Raw genomic sequence first — 18,225 nt, 5'->3', positions numbered from 1 at the left:
TTTTGTTACAAAACCTCTACATCTTCGGCTCCTTTCTTGTCTTGAACTGTTTAAGAATATTTCCTGATGCTAACCTTTGAGGGGAAATGGCAGAGCCGAACCTAAAGTGTGGCTCTAACCTCAGCCCGGTGTAATTTAACCTTTTAATTGATGAATTCCTCTGAAGGCCGTGTTACAGTCAGAATACTTGATCCCATATCCTCAGTCTGAACGGAAGAAAAGCACACTGTAGTGATAGCATAAACAACAGCCAAAGATTGTGTTTATATTAGTGAGCATACACCCCCCTGCAGAGGGAATATATGTGAGGGAACATGTGTGCATGTTTGACAGAAAGCAGAGGGAAAGGAAAGGACAATCCCACGATGGGACTGTGAGGAGCAGGCCCAGTCTTTCTTCCCCTAACTGTTTGGATTGGTTAAAGCAAACAAATCCCTCCGGCCAAGCGGTAGGCTCAAGACAAGCGCTCCTTGGGCCCCGCATAGTCCTCCTGCTACTTTACACTAAACTCTTCCAGATGATTTATGCACTCTCTCTTCTCAGAGGCTCGCTGCTGCTCACCTTTCAGAGCATGGCTGACAGAGATCTCTGTTCGGTGTGCTGTGAGCCATCATTACCACCGTGTCCTGCTTTAACTTGCCTCTTCTTTAAGAGATCTGAAATGTTCGGTTTACCTCCTGCTTTTGTAGTCTGTTTTTATGATGCTGAGGAAAGCCACGGCAGCGGGCCTTAAAGGTTTACTGGAAGAGTGAATAAATCTGGTTTGTTGAAATGATAAAGCACTTTTATTCTTATGATTTCCTGAATGATCTTATCATCAGGCCATGGCCCCATGGCTTCATATGAGTGAATACTGAGGTATAACATCCATCTGTCCGTGGCCAGGAAACCCAGACATCCCTCTCCCTTAGGACAATCTCCAGCTCCTCCTTGGGGGCCCAAGGTGTTCCCAGCCCAGAGAGGATATCCAAAATAATTCTTCCAGTAAGTTCTGAGTCTGTCCCGGGGTCTCGGTTGGATCTGCTTTGAAAACCTCCATTGGGAGGCATCCTAATCAGATGCTTAAACCACTTCAGCTGACTCGTTTCAGTGTGGAGAAGCAACACTCCTTCTTCATCCTCTTCCTGGATGATGAAGCTCCTCATCCTGTCTCTAAGGCTAAACTTAGCCAGCTTACGAAGGAAGTTCATTTCAGCCGCTTCTATCCAGGATCTTGTTCTTGATCTGGTCAATCACTCATGAACAAGACACCAAGATACTTGAACTCCTCTACTTAAGGCAATCAAATAAAAAATATTCAGTGTTTTTGTACTTACCCCCCTGTGACCTTTGGGTCAAATAGACGTCTCTTCTTCTCTTCAGTTATGTGGGCTTCAGGAGGGTTAATATATGAGTGTAATAATCACATCAAATCTTCACTTGGATTTAATTATTGTGAACTACGGAGAACTCCTGAACAGAACCAGAAACCAGGCAGCCATCTGTCTCAATCAGCTGAGGGGTAAGAGAAGCAGACAGTGACACAGTTACCTTCTCTGTAAAATAAATATTCCCAGAAAAACAGAAGTTGTCATTTGGATAAATTTATACCAAATTAATCTAAGTGATTCCAGGAATGATCCCTGAGGAACACCCCAAGTTACAACAAAATGGAAAAGGGTGACTTCACCTGATCATTTTAAAACCATTTTGAAATATATTCAGACAATTTAAACAACTTGTCAATGATTTGTTAAATCATTTAGAACCTTTTATGTTTGCTCTAGTGTCCCTTTTGTAATGTCAGACTAAAATTTTCCGTATTCTTTTCACATCTGCTGATAACTTTCTGAATATACTTCTGAACGTGGCTTATGTTTTCCATTTTTTGCATACATTGGACTTGGTTATACATCAAGCTTAGGACTTTCTTTACTTTCTGAAGTGAAGGAATCAAGCATTCGTCTTCAGATAGATGTGCATCGGCTGACAGCTCTCAGTGGTGAAGTGATATATGGTGTCAGACAAAAGCACATTTTCACATAACTCACCGGCAACAATATAAATGTTAGGGAGTCAAGGAGCTAATTTTAGGGGCGCTGTAACGGTTACACAAGAAAAACAAAGCGGGTACATCATTTTAGAAGTTTTTGTTGACTTAGACAAAAGTTGAAAAGTTCATTTTGGTGGTCTGAGGCCACAGAACTGCAGAGCCAAGCTAAATAATCAGGTTGTTTTCTCCCCGCCTGCTGCAGGCTTGGTTCAGGTCCAGTTGGTGTGAGGAAAGAAGATAAAAGCAGCAGATAAGGAGCTGGCACGCTGTTTCTGAAAGTGTCAGAATCAAGGCTTGTTGCTTATTAGTGCTTCAAATCATTCAACAAAAAAGTGCTGCAGATGAAAAAAGGTTTTTGTTATTCTTACCTGCAGTGAAGCTGAGGGGTTCAAAACCTGCTCATATTTTCTAATTCAATATTTCCAGCAGGAAAAAAAACGTATAATGTGTGGTCAGAGTGGAAAATAAGCAGGAGTTTCACGGGGAAAGGGGACCGATGGAAGCCTGGACAGAACCAACGAGCTGAATCGCAGGTTTGACACATCAGGAAAAAATGAAAACACCCACTTGTGTCTTCAGCTGTCAGATGAAGACGTAGTTGGAGGAAAGACGAAAGCAAAATAAAGCTGTAGATCGACGTGGTGCCAGTCTTATGTCCTACAGAACCTCTTTAACCTTAACATGATGGTTAAACCAGTAACTAAGGACCCAACACTCTAAGATCCAACGTAAAATTACTTTATTTCTCTACAATCAACAGATGTTGGAAGTTTAAACTCAGAACAGTGTCAGATTTAACAGTTTGATGAAAACAAAACAAACTGGTTTTATTTCCTTCACAATATTTGTTTACATTGAAACTAAGATGTGGGAATGCTGAGTCAGCATTCACAATGTTGTTTTCTTGTTTTTTATTTTTCTGCACAGTTTTTTGCAATCTAACTAGTTCTGTAGTCTAATTAATGAGTTGTTTTAATCATTCTTATATCAAAATATTCAGCTCATTGAGATTGATGCTATAACTTTTGTACTTTTCAGCGAATTTAATTTAAGTTACAGTTAATTTCCCCACAGAAATGTTCTCTTCATTTCCAAAATGCTACTTTTTAAGCAACTTTTATTTTTTAGCTAGCCTTTTGCTACTTTTAGCTTCAACAACTCATTTTCAGCTTTCAGCACTTAGGATTGCAGAAAAATCTATTTCTGTAGTTAGAATTTATTTCGTTAATAACGCCGTCAAATCACCACACCACATCATGTATCTGTGTGAATGAAGTTCTCTGAGTAGATTGTTTAAAAAAACTACAGAGCTGAAAATGCTTAAAAGCTGTAATAGTCATAAGTTTGTAGCATCATTACAAAGCGGACATGTTGACTGATGAAAATGTAAACAAGAAATAGCAATTATTGAACCCAGTTTGCCAAAATGTAAAATAAGAGACAACATTATGATTATGATTATTTTAGTTAGCAATCTGATGAGTGCTCCTTCTAACAGAAGCTGAGGAAAAAGCTGAATTAATGCTCGTTTAATCGAATCATTATGTTGGATCTGTAAAGAATAAGCCTGACTGAAGCTCCCACATCTAGATTAGCTTTCGAGGCCCTATCAATATTACAGTGGCCATTAAGGACATCAAATTTAGTAATTGCACTAATTGGAGCCATTCGTAAAATAAATAGACTGAATGCTGCTTTTAAAAATGCCCCGGGAGCGTTGTGTGAGAGATGGATATGATAAAGTGGCTGCCTTTGTGTTTTCAGCTCCCCATAAATGATCCAGAAAATGTTCTAATGAACAATACAGGCGGGAAAGTCATGAATCCTGAAGGTCGTGCTACCATTCTGCTTTGTTTGCGGGTGAATTGGTGAATAAACATTCCCATTTAATGAGCAGTCTCAGAGCAACCAGTACGGCTGACTGAAGCCCAACTAATCCCGACCCGCCACACACAAACCCCGCCAAACTCCCAGGGGGGCGGATAAATGAGAAACTCTGTTAATGAAGCAAGTCACTGAGCATTATTTTATTATATGCACCTGATCTGAGAGCTTAGATTGTGATACTGTATTCACCATTTGGCAAGCAGCTCCCCACCAGGGAATATACTGATACCAAGATGCAGAACGAGACATTTATTTAAAACACAAGTTTCACAGCAGTTCTTGACAGACTTTTTCTTAAAGAATTATTAGAAGTGTGCAAATAACACAATCACAACCCCGTCACTCAGTGGGCTGTCTGCAAATGACAAGATTTCCTCACCTGGGTCCAGCTTTGTGTCAGTCAACATGACAAACTCTACTAAATCATGAAAGATAAATGTTCGATTAGTCTGATAAGTTGCATGTCTATTGGTCAGTGACATGCACGGTAATGAAGGAACAAGGAGGCCGAGCTCTTATTATTCCACCAGTATTGTCCCAAATGCTCCCAACAGTGAACTCATCTCTTAAACATTCACTGCTCTGGACGATGCAGGTGTGTGTTAGCTCCATGCCAAGATGGAAAGGTATCAGCAATGATCTTAGAGAAGCAATCTGGGAGGGGTTAAAGGTCATTTCCAGGCTACCCGGAGTCCATCACTCTACAGGGAGAAAAACTAATCACAAGACAGCTGTCAATCCTCCTAGGACTGTACATCCCTGCAAATTCACCCCAAAGTCAGACTGTGCAGCGCTCCAAGACATGTCAAACATGACTGTACATGCCTCAGTTAGCAGGTTAAAGGTTAAAGGTCAGGACTTGTTTGGAAGGGTTGCAGAAGAACGCCTCTTCTCCTCTTCTCTCTAAAAATAACATGGCAGCGCAGATTAGTTTTGAAAAACTTCATCTTAAAACTCATGAAACATTACAATTCTGTCAGAAAGACCACATTTATGCACACAGGAAAAAAAATCATGTTTCAGCATGATTAAGCTTTTCTACTTGTGGATACCTTTCATACCAAGTACAAAGCCCCTGGGTATTAGCAGTAATTAAACCCCAAACTAAAACATAAACGCAGACAGCTGTCAACAAATGACTAAACTTCGTAATTCGCTTCAATAAATCAAATATGTGGCTTGTACTTCTCTATTTTGTGAAGCCCTGGAAACATCTCCATCTTTCGGCACCGTGACTGCTAACTTTGGAACTAAAATAAATATTTAATGTTTTACAGAGAAAGGCACTGCATATTTTAAGGTTTCAGTCACTTCCCTGCAACGATACCCTGTTAGCTTAGAAGCATGCATGACTCAGTTTGGATTTCATGTGGTTATTCCCACCATGACTTCACTCATGTCCCACAGCTTGGAGGCCAGGTCCTGGCTTGTGGCCTTGTCCAGGAGAACCTGAGGCCGACAATCTGCGAAACACTTCCCCTGCACGCCGTCCACATCTGGGCTGGACGCCAGATACACGGAGGTTTGAGCTCCTTCCTCCGGGCTTTTAAACAAACCCCAGGAGAGCAGGTTAAAAAGGGGCTTAGCTAACACTGGAACGTGCACGTGCCTTCCCAGATTAGTCCTCACGATGCCCGGAGTCAGAGCGTTGGCCGTCACTCCGCTGCCCTCCAGGCGACGAGCCAGCTCGCAGGTAAACAGCAGGTTGGCCAGTTTGCTGCGGCTGTAGGCCAAGGCTTTGTCGTAGAACTGCTCGCTGTTCAGGTCCTCGAAGTTAATCTCGCCACGCTTGTAGAGCTTGGAGGAGACCACCACGATGCGGCTGGGCGCCGAGGATTTCAGGAGGTCCAGCAGCAGGTGGGTGAGCAGGAAGTGACCCAGGTGGTTGACCCCAAACTGCATCTCAAAGCCATCCTCCGTCCTGCTGTAGGGACACTGGTAGACTCCTGCGTTGTTGATCAGCACATCTAACCGAGGCTCTTCCTGCTCGACAGAACAGAGGAGACCACTGAGGGTGGCAGCGTGAAGGCTGGAAAGATCAGCACGAAGTTACTGCCTCATCTTAAGCAACCACTGCCGAGGAGAAAATACTTACAGTTTATATATTTAATTTATATACAAACAGCCAAATATTACATCTGATGCATCTTAAAGCTTAGAAAGGAGCCATTACAGTATGTGAACTGAGTGCTATTAAAATATGAAACTTTATTAAAGTAAAGCTTAACACTTAGTGTGAATTTAACAGTATAAGCTTGTAATTTGTTTCATATTTTATGTAAACCTTAAGGTAAAGCAGCTGCCTATCTGGCATTAAAACAAAAAGAGTAGACACATGTATGATACTTTTAAACTTTTTTTAAACAAACATTTGGCAACAACAAAAAAATCTTCCAAGGACAAACAATGAAAGAGCATGAGGACAATAATGCCAGAATTTAAAAACTCCATGTGGCTTTTTAGGATTAATCAATTTTATAACTTATTTTACTTGAAAATAAGGAGATGTGTGGATATATAGCTTCCAAAATGGTTAAGTGCCAGAGTAATGTCCCCACCTTCCATGCTTTATTAAGGAAATGTATGCATAAATCTATCTGTAAATTGCAATATTTACAAGCACAGCTGTTTATCTTTTATTTTTCTGCTTTTTATTTTGTTTTGTTTGTTATGATATGGATCTGTGTGTCTAAAATAAAGGGAAGTTATGGTGAAATACATTTAAAATGTACCATTTTGTTGTAGATGTTTGATCAGACTACCTTTATAATATTCTCACAGAAGGTCCGGATGGATTTGATGGAGGCGAGGTCCAGCTGTTTGACCAGCACCTGAGAGCCGTCTGCCCCGGTCTGCTGCCGGATCTCCCGGGCCGCCTCCTCGGCTCTCCCCGGGTCCCGGCACGCCAGGATCACCCGGCCCTGGAGCTCCACGATCCCCGCCGCCGTGGCCTTTCCTATCCCGCTGTTCGCTCCGGTCACTATCACCGTCTTCCCACACATCATTTTCACCAGTAATTGTTAGCTAACTACGACTAAGAACATCACGAGCTAGGGCTGAGGCTAACTGGCGTCACGTGACAACAACAAACCCGAAAAACGGCATTTCCCAGAATTCCCAGCGAGCGACCGTTAGAACGACCGGAAATGCTTCGATTTGTTACTGTTTGACATTTTTATTGTATTTTTAAATAAAACAAGTTCTAAAAGTTGATTATTTTAGGCAAACTCTTGAGTCGGTATAATACTATATCACTGCTATAACCTTAGATAGAATTGTTGAATATTTCTTCTAAATTTGTTGAACTACACACTAATATGCAGCTTTACACTTTGTTAGTGTGGCAAAATATGTTACAAACCAATAAAATATTTTCAATCCAGCATCACCACTCAACAATGAGTTCATTTCAATTCAGCAGCTGTTTTTATTAAGAACAATAATTTCAAGGTAATACAAAAATACACTTAGAAAAAAAAAGAGTTGTGACTTAACTTTTATGCAACCTGTTTTCTGCAGCAAAAGTGCTCTTTAATGAACAGAAGTTTTATTCCACGTTCTTAACGACTCATGAACCATTTAACTGATTCATGATTTTGAATTTCAGTTTGAGAAACTTTAGTTTGTGAAAATGTGCGGTAGTTTCACATGTGAGTGAATGTTTTACTGACGTTTTAAAACAGCAACCGGGCCAACCTGATGACAAAATAAATCTTTTTGCACGCCCTTTAAGTAGCTTTTTTAGGAACTTTAAACTAGATCTCATAGTTCTTTCATCACATGGTTCAGTTGTCATTGCCTATATAAACGGGTGTGGATCAGCCTGATTCTGGTCAGCTGGTCTCTGGGGTCAGATTTTATTGATCATTCCACTGAAAGACCAGAAAATGTCCTGAGATCACTTGTGTTATGATTTGGCTCCTTATAAATTAACTGAAATTGAATAGTCGAAGATGTGATGATGTTTGAAGACAGCTGTGGACATAAAAGTGTTAGTCTAAAATTTTCTGTTTTGTATAAAATTATTAAAACCACATTATTGCTTCACTGAGGAGCCATATTCAGTGAAAGGCTTGCCACTTTAACATGCTACTGAAAATCTTCATGTTCTCTTTGCTGGACTCTCAGATTTCCTAAATAAATCAGTGAAAACCTTCAGAGACCTTAATGGCCTGGTGCCAAAAGAAACACAGAGTCAAACCCTTCTAGCCCTGGTACCGGGGTCGGGCTTGTCGTGGTTGGTTTCACAGTTGGGGCTCTACCAGCAGCAATAATGTGGTAATAACATCTGTAACATCTGGAAAGCATTGCAGCTAAAGCCGAGCTTGTAACAGACAAATGAGCCCGTTTCTGCAGCAGCTGAGAGGGAAGCAACTTTGCTCTGCAGCTTCCCATCAACGCGGTAGCTGCTGCTACAGCTGCCTGCAGAGGAAAAATAACTGCTACATGCTTGGACAAACGACGAGGTGAATATGAACATATTTATGACTGCACAGAGGAAAGCAAAAGAAAACTAACCAAAAAAAGGTGCAAAGGAGTAATTGAAATGTTCCAACTATTTAAAAAAAAAAAGATTTTGATTATAAAAACAAACAGTTCTGTGGGTAATAAAATAAAAAAATATACCAGAAATAGCTCCACATTTTAAGCTCCTGTTTTTCACAGGTTAACCCAACTTCTTTAGGTTTTAATGAACCATTTGTAAAATATTTGGGTCAAAATCAGCAGCTTCTCGTTGAGTTCTGTTCTTACGTTTCTGTTCACATATAAAGAAACACTTTACTTCATGCCTTGATTTGTCCTGATCTTGGACACAAATTACACTAAGCTACCCTTAAATCATATTAGAGCTTTGTGAATTGTCAGGAAAATACATATTTGCTATTGTATTCTTCAAAAACAAAAAAAGAGTCAGATTTCTTAGTTTTGAGAGGATGTTAAAAGGTTAAGAATAGTTTTTTCTTGTCTAAGAGTATCAAGGCTGTAACAGCAGCTTCTGGTTGTACCGCCATCTACCCAACAGTTTCATGTGATGCAACCGATCCAGATTTGTTTTTGTGTCCCTCAGCATAAAAAAAATATCATGTTACACAGAAATAGGCCAGCAGGTCAGCAGATTTTAAAGGGTTAAAGGTACAATTCCAAAAAGTTCAACTTAAAAAAATGCAGACAATGTTTATGAATTTTCTTCACAAATGAGCAGATCTCCCTCATCCTGATCTATGGAACTGATGAATTACAATTTTGTGACTGGATGGTATTTATTTATGCTCTTATTTGCTGAGTAAAGTACATAAATAAAAAGGCAGGTTAGGCTGAAACAGTAACCTTCCTGATCTAGAAGAAATTTGCAAAAGCAGCTCGTCTTTGAACGCCGAGCTCTGGTTTTTATGGCGCTCCACCACCTGTTAGTTGTCTTAATCAATCTTTGTCTTTACTTCAGCGTTTAGCATCAGATTCACTCTTATATTGCCAACAAAATGTTCTGTCACAGATTCTGTACTTGTCCAATTCCACCATATTTGTTTACCTACACACGGTAATGGCCAACTGAATGTAGATCAAGCAGAGTCAAGCATGCACTTGTGTTTTAGCAGATTTAGGAAGTTATTGTGTGTACCCATGTTTCAGAATTGCACATTAGTATATCTGGAAAACTACTGGAGTAAATGCTTTCAAACTGCACCATTTGATATAGTTCAGGAGAACCTTTTTATTTTCTCGTTTACATCGACTATTAAGTTGTTTATTTATCATAAAACATTTCATGTAGCATGTTTAATTACAACCAAAGATGCACCTCGGTTGCCTGCACATCATCTGAAAGCCCACAAACGCACCCTTTTCTTTCCAAACACAGCAGCAGCAGAATCCACACGTTCCCACGTTCAAGTCCATGTTTCACACAAGGAGAAAAAAGTAACAAAACAATTAAAGAACTATCTATCATCCAGCTAATACAAAACAGCTTTAACTGACATAATGTATAGCCTAGATGACAGGCGCAGTCCCAGCGTGTCACTCGGCTGAGCCAAGACCGGGCTGTGATAAATGGAGGCCGGAGCTCTGTGTGGAGGTCCGTCTCAGCCGTGGAGATCAACACTTCCAGTTGAGAGCTCCCAGGACACATCCGTCTGCAGGCAGCGCTGATCGCTTCGAGCCCTCCAGGTGCCCGAGCTGCTTGTCACCTGAAGTTTCAGAGAGAAGCAAGTTCAGCCGTTCTCTGCTGAGTGGTATCCACACACACACACATCTTCACACTGCGGCCACATACATCTAAACCAGCATTGGACAGAATAATTGATAATGTTACACAAACACCACCAAAGGAATCAGAGAATAAACAGATAAAATGTCTTGTATTAAATGTACTTAATTCATTTTATAACTAAAGTTAAACAAATGAAATATCATCCAAACCTATAATATATGCTGACAATATGTGACTACATATAAACCAGACAGTTTGTTGAACAACTATACACTGTATGTTTAAATAATATATAATTAAAGCGAAAAGGCCTCACAGCAGTAATATGGTGACTTGTCACAAAATGAGGACTAATATAGTATATAAATACAAAAAATGATCTAAGAAAAGTCCCTCAACAGTCAGGCAATAAGTCATCGTTAGGTGAAGTCTACACTCTGAAGAAGATGGATTTTCAGTGCATGATAGATGTACACAGAAGCATAAAAAATAAAATAAATAACAGTATCAGGAGTCAACACAGTGTAAGTATAAGTAGAAGCAAATGAATGATACACAAACCTATTTATAAAAAGGGAACAATGTGTATTTTTTCATTGAGACCCTCGGATGACAAAGTGTGGAAGGTAATAACCCAAAACACCTCATGTTGTAATAAGAGTTTCAGTGTCAACACTTCTGCATGAAAGCTTGACATGTTCAGTACCAATATAAGTCAGAGGTCTCAGTATGGTTCAGAACCTTCAAATGATTCATAAAGCTGTGTGTCTTATGTTTGCCTGGTGAAGATGTGCTCAAACTGTAACCTGGCGCCAATAAATGAGCCAAACATGAAGTCCTGCAGGGTTCGAGGCTTCTTTCCTCTTTCTGGTTTTCTTATATGATTTCTTGCATTGATTGTGGCCGGGCACCTGCTGTCATCTTGAACGTGGATGTGCATGTTTTTATTTCAGTTGATAAATTGAAATCATAAAAAGGAAAAACCCAAATCTACATTGTGCACCTGTGTTTACTTCTCATTTAGAGATGACTGGTTTGATCACAGATGTGTGACAGTTTTCAGTCCGTCCACTGAAACAACAAGGGCAAAGTCTTCACCTGATGCTTTCAGTGGTCTTGTTTTTTATTCATTTCACAGCAAAAGGCTTGTTTTTTTAATATTTATATATGTTTAAAGTGCAGAGTATATGTGCACCTTCTGTCATTTCTAAAGGAATAAGTTTTCTTGTGACTCTACAGTAAAAGAATCTTTTCAGATCATAAAGAAAGACCCGACCTTTCAGTCATTCAGAAAATAGAAAATCAGAATCAAGACATTCGAGTCACATATTTTCACATCATCGGAGAGGGATAATAAAAAATAGTCTTGTGTAAAGAGACCCAGCATGACTGAACATTAATGTCTGATGGGAAGTTTTTAAACAGACGATTCCTTGCAGGGTCTCCTCTCTGGACCCCGAGGTGTTAAATCTGCTGCTCTGCATTCTTTGCTATTGCAAAACAACAAATAGCCTTTTATAAAATGGGCAACTGATTATCATGTAATATCAGGGGGGTTATATTTCAGCATCACTGTTTCATTCATAAACAACAACACTCCTCCACATCTGGTGTGCAGTCAGCACCATGGGAACATGAAAATCAGCTAAACCTCCTCCTGTAGCCAAAAAAATGTTTCACAAAATGTCAGAGTGCTCTTTTATTATCAGTCCTCTTTGAACCCGAGGCTGTTTTCTGTGTGTGTGTGTTTCAGCGTACGAAGGAAAGCACACAGGAGCTGTAATGTGGAGAGATTAAAATCTACTCTGCTGCCAGGTCTTTTTAAACACGCACAGTCATTTTTATGTACAGGACCGCTTTCCTGACTCCCGAATGCACTCTCTCACAACCCTGTTTGTCTTCACTTCGTCACATCAGAGGTATGCACTTCTTTAATGTCAGGTAAACCTATTGATGTGAAGCACTTAAAGCCACTTCTAAGCAAGCACAAACTCCTCCTCCGACGCATTTAGCTGATTAGTTTCCTGTTCTTTGGTCATTCGTGGGCTGACCTCAGCCTTTAGAAGAGTTAAAAAATAGTTTGGATTTTTGGCCATCAGAGCTTCTCCAGGGAGCCGCGCCGACAGGCCTGACCTCAGCTGGCCCGGACTCTGATTACCGTCCAGGAGGATGAGGCCTCAGAAACCCCCCGAAAGAGGCTGCGCATTGTGGATGGATTTACAACGAGACAAATAAGTTCAAGGTGCAGTTTAATTAAATTAAACAAATCTGTCGTTTCGAATGTTTAACACAAAACCTGAGAAAAGATGAACCCGCAGACTAAATGATCCAGGTTTTCAGGTCTCAGTCAGAGGTTAATCGATCTCACTTTGTGAATGTTGAAGTTTTTTTTACACTTTTTACATTCAGGCTGACTCAGATGGGAGACATAAAGTAGAGCTTCTAAAATAATGGTTCCCAAACTTTATTTTACAAGTTCAAGTGAGAAAAATATCAAAATATCTCATGAAAAGCAGGACAAATTTTATTGAAACTTTCAGAAAGTAATCATTGGGACATCCTACAAATGGTTAATTTTTATTTAGTCCACCAAATTCAAGATGGGTGCCACAGCAAAGCAGTCTTAAATCTTACTTCTGCTTCTCCCTGCACATCCAGCTGGTTGATTATCTCTCAGGATGTATTCAAGTTTGTTCATTGCCTGATTTTTATGATTGGTCCTTTTTGTCTCTCCAGCACTATGTTTAAATGCAAGTTCTGCCAGTTTTGTTCACTCTGCTTCTGCAGATCTCTGGATTTCTGTGTTAAAGATTTGCTTTTGTGCTTTGTTCTGCTTGGTTCTTTGTTCTGCATTTGGAGCTTTCACCTCAGGATTATCCATGATGGACAACAGTTTGTTTAGTGTCCTCTTCTCCATCATTGCATCAGAAGTGTCCTGTTTGCAGCATATAATGAAGCCTGCCTTCTTTATAAGCTAATTGAGCCAGTTGGTGTCCCTCTCACCCTCAATGAGCAGTAGCTGTGAAAGCTTCCTCCTTTTCCTAAAGTCAATTGTCATCTCTTTGGTCTTGGCTACATTTAGCAGCAGGTGATTTCGTCCAGCCCGATGCCCGGTAGTCCCCCTCCTCTCCATCCTGGAAACACCGAACAACTGCTGAGTCATCAGAGTGTTTCTGAAGCTGGCATGGCCTGGAGTCGCGGTGAAAGTCATTGGTGTATAAGGTGAAGAAGAAAGGAGACTCTTTCCAGATGGAGAAACTGTGTCCTGCCTATCAGGCAGCCAGTAATCCAGGAAACAGTGGAGTCTTCCACACCCATCACCTGCAGCTTCTCCCCCAAAAGCTTGGTTGAACGGTGTCAAAAGCCCTGGAGAAATCAAAGAAAGTGATTGTCACACCATCCAAGTCTAAATGAGCTTGCTGCAGCAGCTTGATGATGGCGCCATTACTGCTAAACATGGTCGTAGTCAATCTGCAGCAGGTCCAGTTCACAATATGCAGTGAAAGAAGCAACTTATTGATGTTTGCAAACAGATCCTGAGGTGGAAATCTGTGAGATATGAAATATATGCAAAGGAGTGTCAGAACCAAACGACAGGGCTGATAAATCATCATCTTTAAGTAATAAATCTTAAGTAGAATGAACTGAATTCTAATGTGCTTGAATAACACTTTAGGGAGATGATTTTAAGTTTTGCAGAAGAGGAGGCAGATTTTGAAACAATGATGGATATTTGAAACAAACTGATTTGACTTGTTTGACTTTTTTTATACCTGCTCATGTTTTTGGAACCATTTTATACAAGTCTCAGTGTTATCACTCCTACTGATAATTAAAACAAAGTTTAATGGTGCTCATTGCAAAGACATGAAGACCAGGCAAAAACAGTTTACGAAGAATAAAACAAAATAAATTATTTTTCTTATATGACAGTTAATGTCCTTAAGTTAAAGATTTGTGTGTTTGTTTACTCACAGAAAAGGCCAAGATGATTAAAAATGGGTCAAATGTTAAATTTACCAGCTATATTTGTTTACCTACACAGTCTATGTCCAGCCTAATGCAGATCAATCATGTGATTCGAGCTGGGTTTTTTTGCAGATTCAGCTGAATGCTTTGTTTACATTGAGTGTGGACCCACATTTCAGAAATGCATATCAATATATCTGAAGTAAACTCTTTCAAACTGCACTGTTCGATGCAGTTCTGGATAACCTTTTTATGTTTGATTTTACAGTTTGCAATGAGTCCCTTCAACAAAACGGAGGATGATTGTAAACTAAATGATTTGTCTGGCACTTATTTTCTTTTTTTAAACATCAAACTTGTGTTTAGCTGGGATTAAAGCATGAGTGATACATTGTAATTCACTTTGCAAAGTACAATTAGAGAGATGTAATTTGCCAGCTGCACTAATCCATCATATGAGTATGTACTGTCAGCCTGGGCTACGTCAGGGGCAGCACCATTCACCCAAATCTCTCCCTCCCTGCTCATTGATTTGCACTTATTACCCACTCCAGAGTCATTTTGAGGATATGTAAACAACTTAACAGCAGGCTTGTTCCTGTACTGTGTGGAATGACTGATTGTGCTCGGCTGACTTCCATGCAGCTCACAGAGCCATGGTCCACTTGCTTCCCCCCGTGCTCTGGTGGAACCTGTGATCATGTTTGAAGGAGGTGCGACCCGCTGAAAAGTGTGGTAGCCATTTTCCGCATTAACACTCTGACCCCCACGCTCACTGTTGGTTCTGATGTTAATCAGGTTTACAGACGAATGGGGAAGAGGTAAACAGCCTGGAAGTGCAGACTCTCCGTTGCTTCACGGAGGTCTATCCAGGCACTTAGCAAGAAGATTTCATTATGATTCACAGCTCTGTGGTTAGATGAGCCAGTGAAGGGTGAAATATTGTAATATTGGCTGACTCCTGTGAACTTGTGTGTCGACTCTCTTGGCGCTGCTCTGCCCAGCTCTGTTTATAACCCCTCAAAGCTTGGTTGTTTTGGCTCAGCCGGTGCTTTACAAGCTATGAATTATAGTTTCCTACATTTTCTCTCCGGACCTCACTCACTCCGTTTTAGTCTTTGTCATGTAATCAGTGCACTTTGTGGCTGTCAGAGTTTGACATTCCACATCTGGAGCAACAGAAATGGCAAACCAGGTTGCAGCTGCAACTTCAGGAAAGTAGCCTTGTTCAGCCTAAAGAGAGATGACATCTGATGGTGTTTGTCAGGGTTATACTGTAGTTGTATGAAAAAGAAACTGCGCTTTCTTTTCAAAAGCTTTATGTCGTCTTAGCAGGTCTTAAAGAGAGGGAAAAAAATTCTGAACAACAAGTGCCATTTTTTGTCATGTCGTAATTTAATTTATTTAACAACTGAGCCAGAAACTGAAATTCTGAGTCCACCCTTACTGCTTTAAATGGGAATTAAAAGGGTAAAAAGTAATTTCCAAACTATTGGGTGTTCATTATATTACAACGAGAAAGTAGAAAACATTTGAGACAGCTGCCAACCTTCCCAGGAGTGGACATCCACCAGAAGGTGCAATGATCAGAGAAACTATATATATATATAAAAGAGTTCCTTCTCAGACTCTACGAGACTCAGTTAGAAGGATAAAGGTTGTTATTCTGTTCACAGCTGACAGAATAATAAGAAAAAAATTAACAAGAAAGGCCAGTTTGGAACAACTGCAGGAGAAAGTTCTTTTTCTGTACAAAGAACATGGCAGCGTGACTTAGGTATGTCAAATTTCATCTTAACAAACTACAAGACTTCTGGAACAATGTCCTTTAAAGAGACAAAAGACAAGGCTTGCTTTGCTGCCAATGGAATTGGGTGTTTTACAGTCAACGAGTCGACCATGAACCCCTCTGTAGACTAAAGGGTTCAAGAGTCAAATGTGAGACCATCTGGCTAACAGCTGAAGCTTGGACCAAACTGGGTCATGATGCAACAGGACAATGATCCAAAACACAAGAGAAGAATCAAGGTGCTGCAACGGTCCAGTTTAAGTCCGGACCTCACTTTACTGAAATGCTGCTGTGGGATGAGAGAGCTGTGCAGAAATAAATGTCTGCAAACCTCAACTGAAGCAACAGAAATACAGGTTGTATCCTGTTCTGAGCAGCTTGTCAATAAATTTAAAACAAATCTAAGGCAAAATTCAGAAGAACTGATGTTTGTCTCTCAGGAGTCATTCTGCAATTTATTCCCAGCATCAGTGCAATGCAGAAATATGCAGCAGCAACGGTGCAGAGGTTATATCTTTGTATCTCACTCGAGAGATACTAAAATATGTAAGCACATTGCATTCATAGCAGTGTGCATGAAGCAGTGCTCAGTGAGTTTATTTCTTGGCTGGTGAACAAGGATTTTTCTGCCTGAGAAGTGTTGCAACTCTGCTCCGTCACTCAGCGCATCGTCCTCCACAGTCGAGCAGCTGAAAATACCAGGAGGTCGTGGGGAATGGGAGTGTGTTGAAATTCCAGTGGCTGGGGAATGACAGCGAGCCAAGAAATCAGTGAGTCATCGTTATTGATTAACAGCCCTATCAGCCTTGTCAGATATATGATGCTCGCTCAGAGCTGCGAGCCAATGAAAACCTCAACAACTGTAGCCTGAAAAAAGAATTAGCAGCAGCTTAAAAGTCTCCCGATTGCAAACTGTGACTAGTTATGGGAATGTAATACAACCGATATGTGGGTATAATGCTTATTGTTAGCATAACATCTCCACGTGTCACGCTTGACAGCTTTCAACACGTCACCATGACATCATGCTAAACCTGTAACTTCACTGTTACTCCTCATTCCAAGATCAACATCTCATGTTTTTGCATCTTTACTTAATTTGATAGATGACGTACAAACAGAGCAGAATGGTTCGTGTTTCGTGGAAGTAAACACTTCACTGGTTTCAGAAGAGATAACAAGAAAAGCTTGACAGATGGACAAAACCCTTAGATTTGTGGAAAATGATGCAAGTGTGATTAAAGATCTCCACAAAGGAATTATATTACTGAAAGCAGATATTTTTAGGCACCGTGTAAGTCTTCAAACACGATGACAGGCAGTTACGATTGAGTGATAAAACTAACTGATAGGCAAATAATGATACCTGCGTATCAGCACAATGAGTTTTGGCTGAAAACTTCTGCTTCCATCTATATGGATTACGTATTGTCTTTTGACAAATAATTATTATCTTTACCAGGCACCAGATGCAAGATAGACATTCAAAAACATTATAAAACTCCAGATCTTGTCCTCATTTTCTTATATTTTCCATCCAAGCTGCCAGACGTTCTTGTAATCTTTAAAAGTGGTCTCAGTCAACAGTACAGTTTTCAGAGGCATGCTTTTTGGTTTGTTAAACTGCTTCAATTTTACCTATGAATCATTCAGACATAAACTAAACTCAAAGTACAACACATAACAGACAGCTTAGCAAAGAACCACCATTACATTGGATCATTAGACTCTTTGTTTCCAGCAACCTGTCACAAAGACACAGTTTGTTCCCATTTGTTTAGTTGACTGCATGAAAAATACCGAAGAGAACACAGTTTGACAGAAAATAGGATTATTGCACCAACAAGGGGATTCACGGAAAGCTGTTAGCTGAGAACAGATGATCAGCTGACGGATGATGAATCTCTCCGGTCCTGTGTCAGGATTTTAATGGATTTTTGTTGTTTCTGCAAGACACGATTATCAAATACTGTTCATCTGATGTTTTCTGTTGTTGTTCAAACAGATAAAATAAGTGATTTATTTAGCAAAAAAGTGGCCAAAGTAGAAAAATAAAAAGTAAAAAAAACGAAAAAAGCATCGCTGCTCATAAGGAAAATATAAAAAAATATGGGTGGTTAAAAACATGGAATGTTCTGGACCCGTTACCTTGTTTTTTCTACATTTAAATTGTTATTTATAACAGAAAACATTTGTTTAGACTTTGTATGAACACAGTTTTAGAACCATTTAAGATTGAATGCTGAATTTGCTATTCAGGAATTTCATAATTCTTCAAGTATCCTTGGATGCTAGTTGTGCAAAAGGGACAAAAAGAGGGGGCCAAAATTTCTCCAC

At 40.0% G+C, this 18,225-nt stretch overlaps 1 protein-coding gene across 1 annotated transcript; it reads right to left on the bottom strand.

The window, feature by feature from the left end:
• Positions 1–4,525: 4,525 nt before the first annotated feature.
• On the bottom strand, positions 4,526–7,022 carry rdh14a (retinol dehydrogenase 14a). Its single transcript, XM_017431661.3, has 2 exons — positions 6,682–7,022; positions 4,526–5,902 (listed from the first exon to the last, which is right to left on the bottom strand). The coding sequence occupies exons 1-2, from the start codon at positions 6,922–6,924 to the stop codon at positions 5,285–5,287; spliced, it is 861 nt and encodes a 286-aa protein (XP_017287150.1). The 5' UTR covers positions 6,925–7,022; the 3' UTR covers positions 4,526–5,284.
• Positions 7,023–18,225: the final 11,203 nt, after the last annotated feature.

Source organism: Kryptolebias marmoratus, linkage group LG10 (genome assembly GCF_001649575.2).
Source record: "Kryptolebias marmoratus isolate JLee-2015 linkage group LG10, ASM164957v2, whole genome shotgun sequence".
Taxonomy (NCBI): Eukaryota; Metazoa; Chordata; class Actinopteri; order Cyprinodontiformes; family Rivulidae; genus Kryptolebias; species Kryptolebias marmoratus.
This window is presented reverse-complemented; position numbering and strand designations above follow the sequence as displayed.

What these genes read in the sequence shown, in the direction of transcription:
- rdh14a (XM_017431661.3), bottom strand. Translation starts at nt 6,924, where the DNA reads ATGATGTGTGGGAAGACGGTGATAGTGACCGGAGCGAACAGCGGGATA. An exon ending in TCTGTGAGAATATTATAAAG is followed by an intron (nt 5,903 to 6,681) that starts GTAGTCTGATCA and finishes TCTGTCGAGCAG; the next exon opens with GAAGAGCCTCGGTTAGATGT.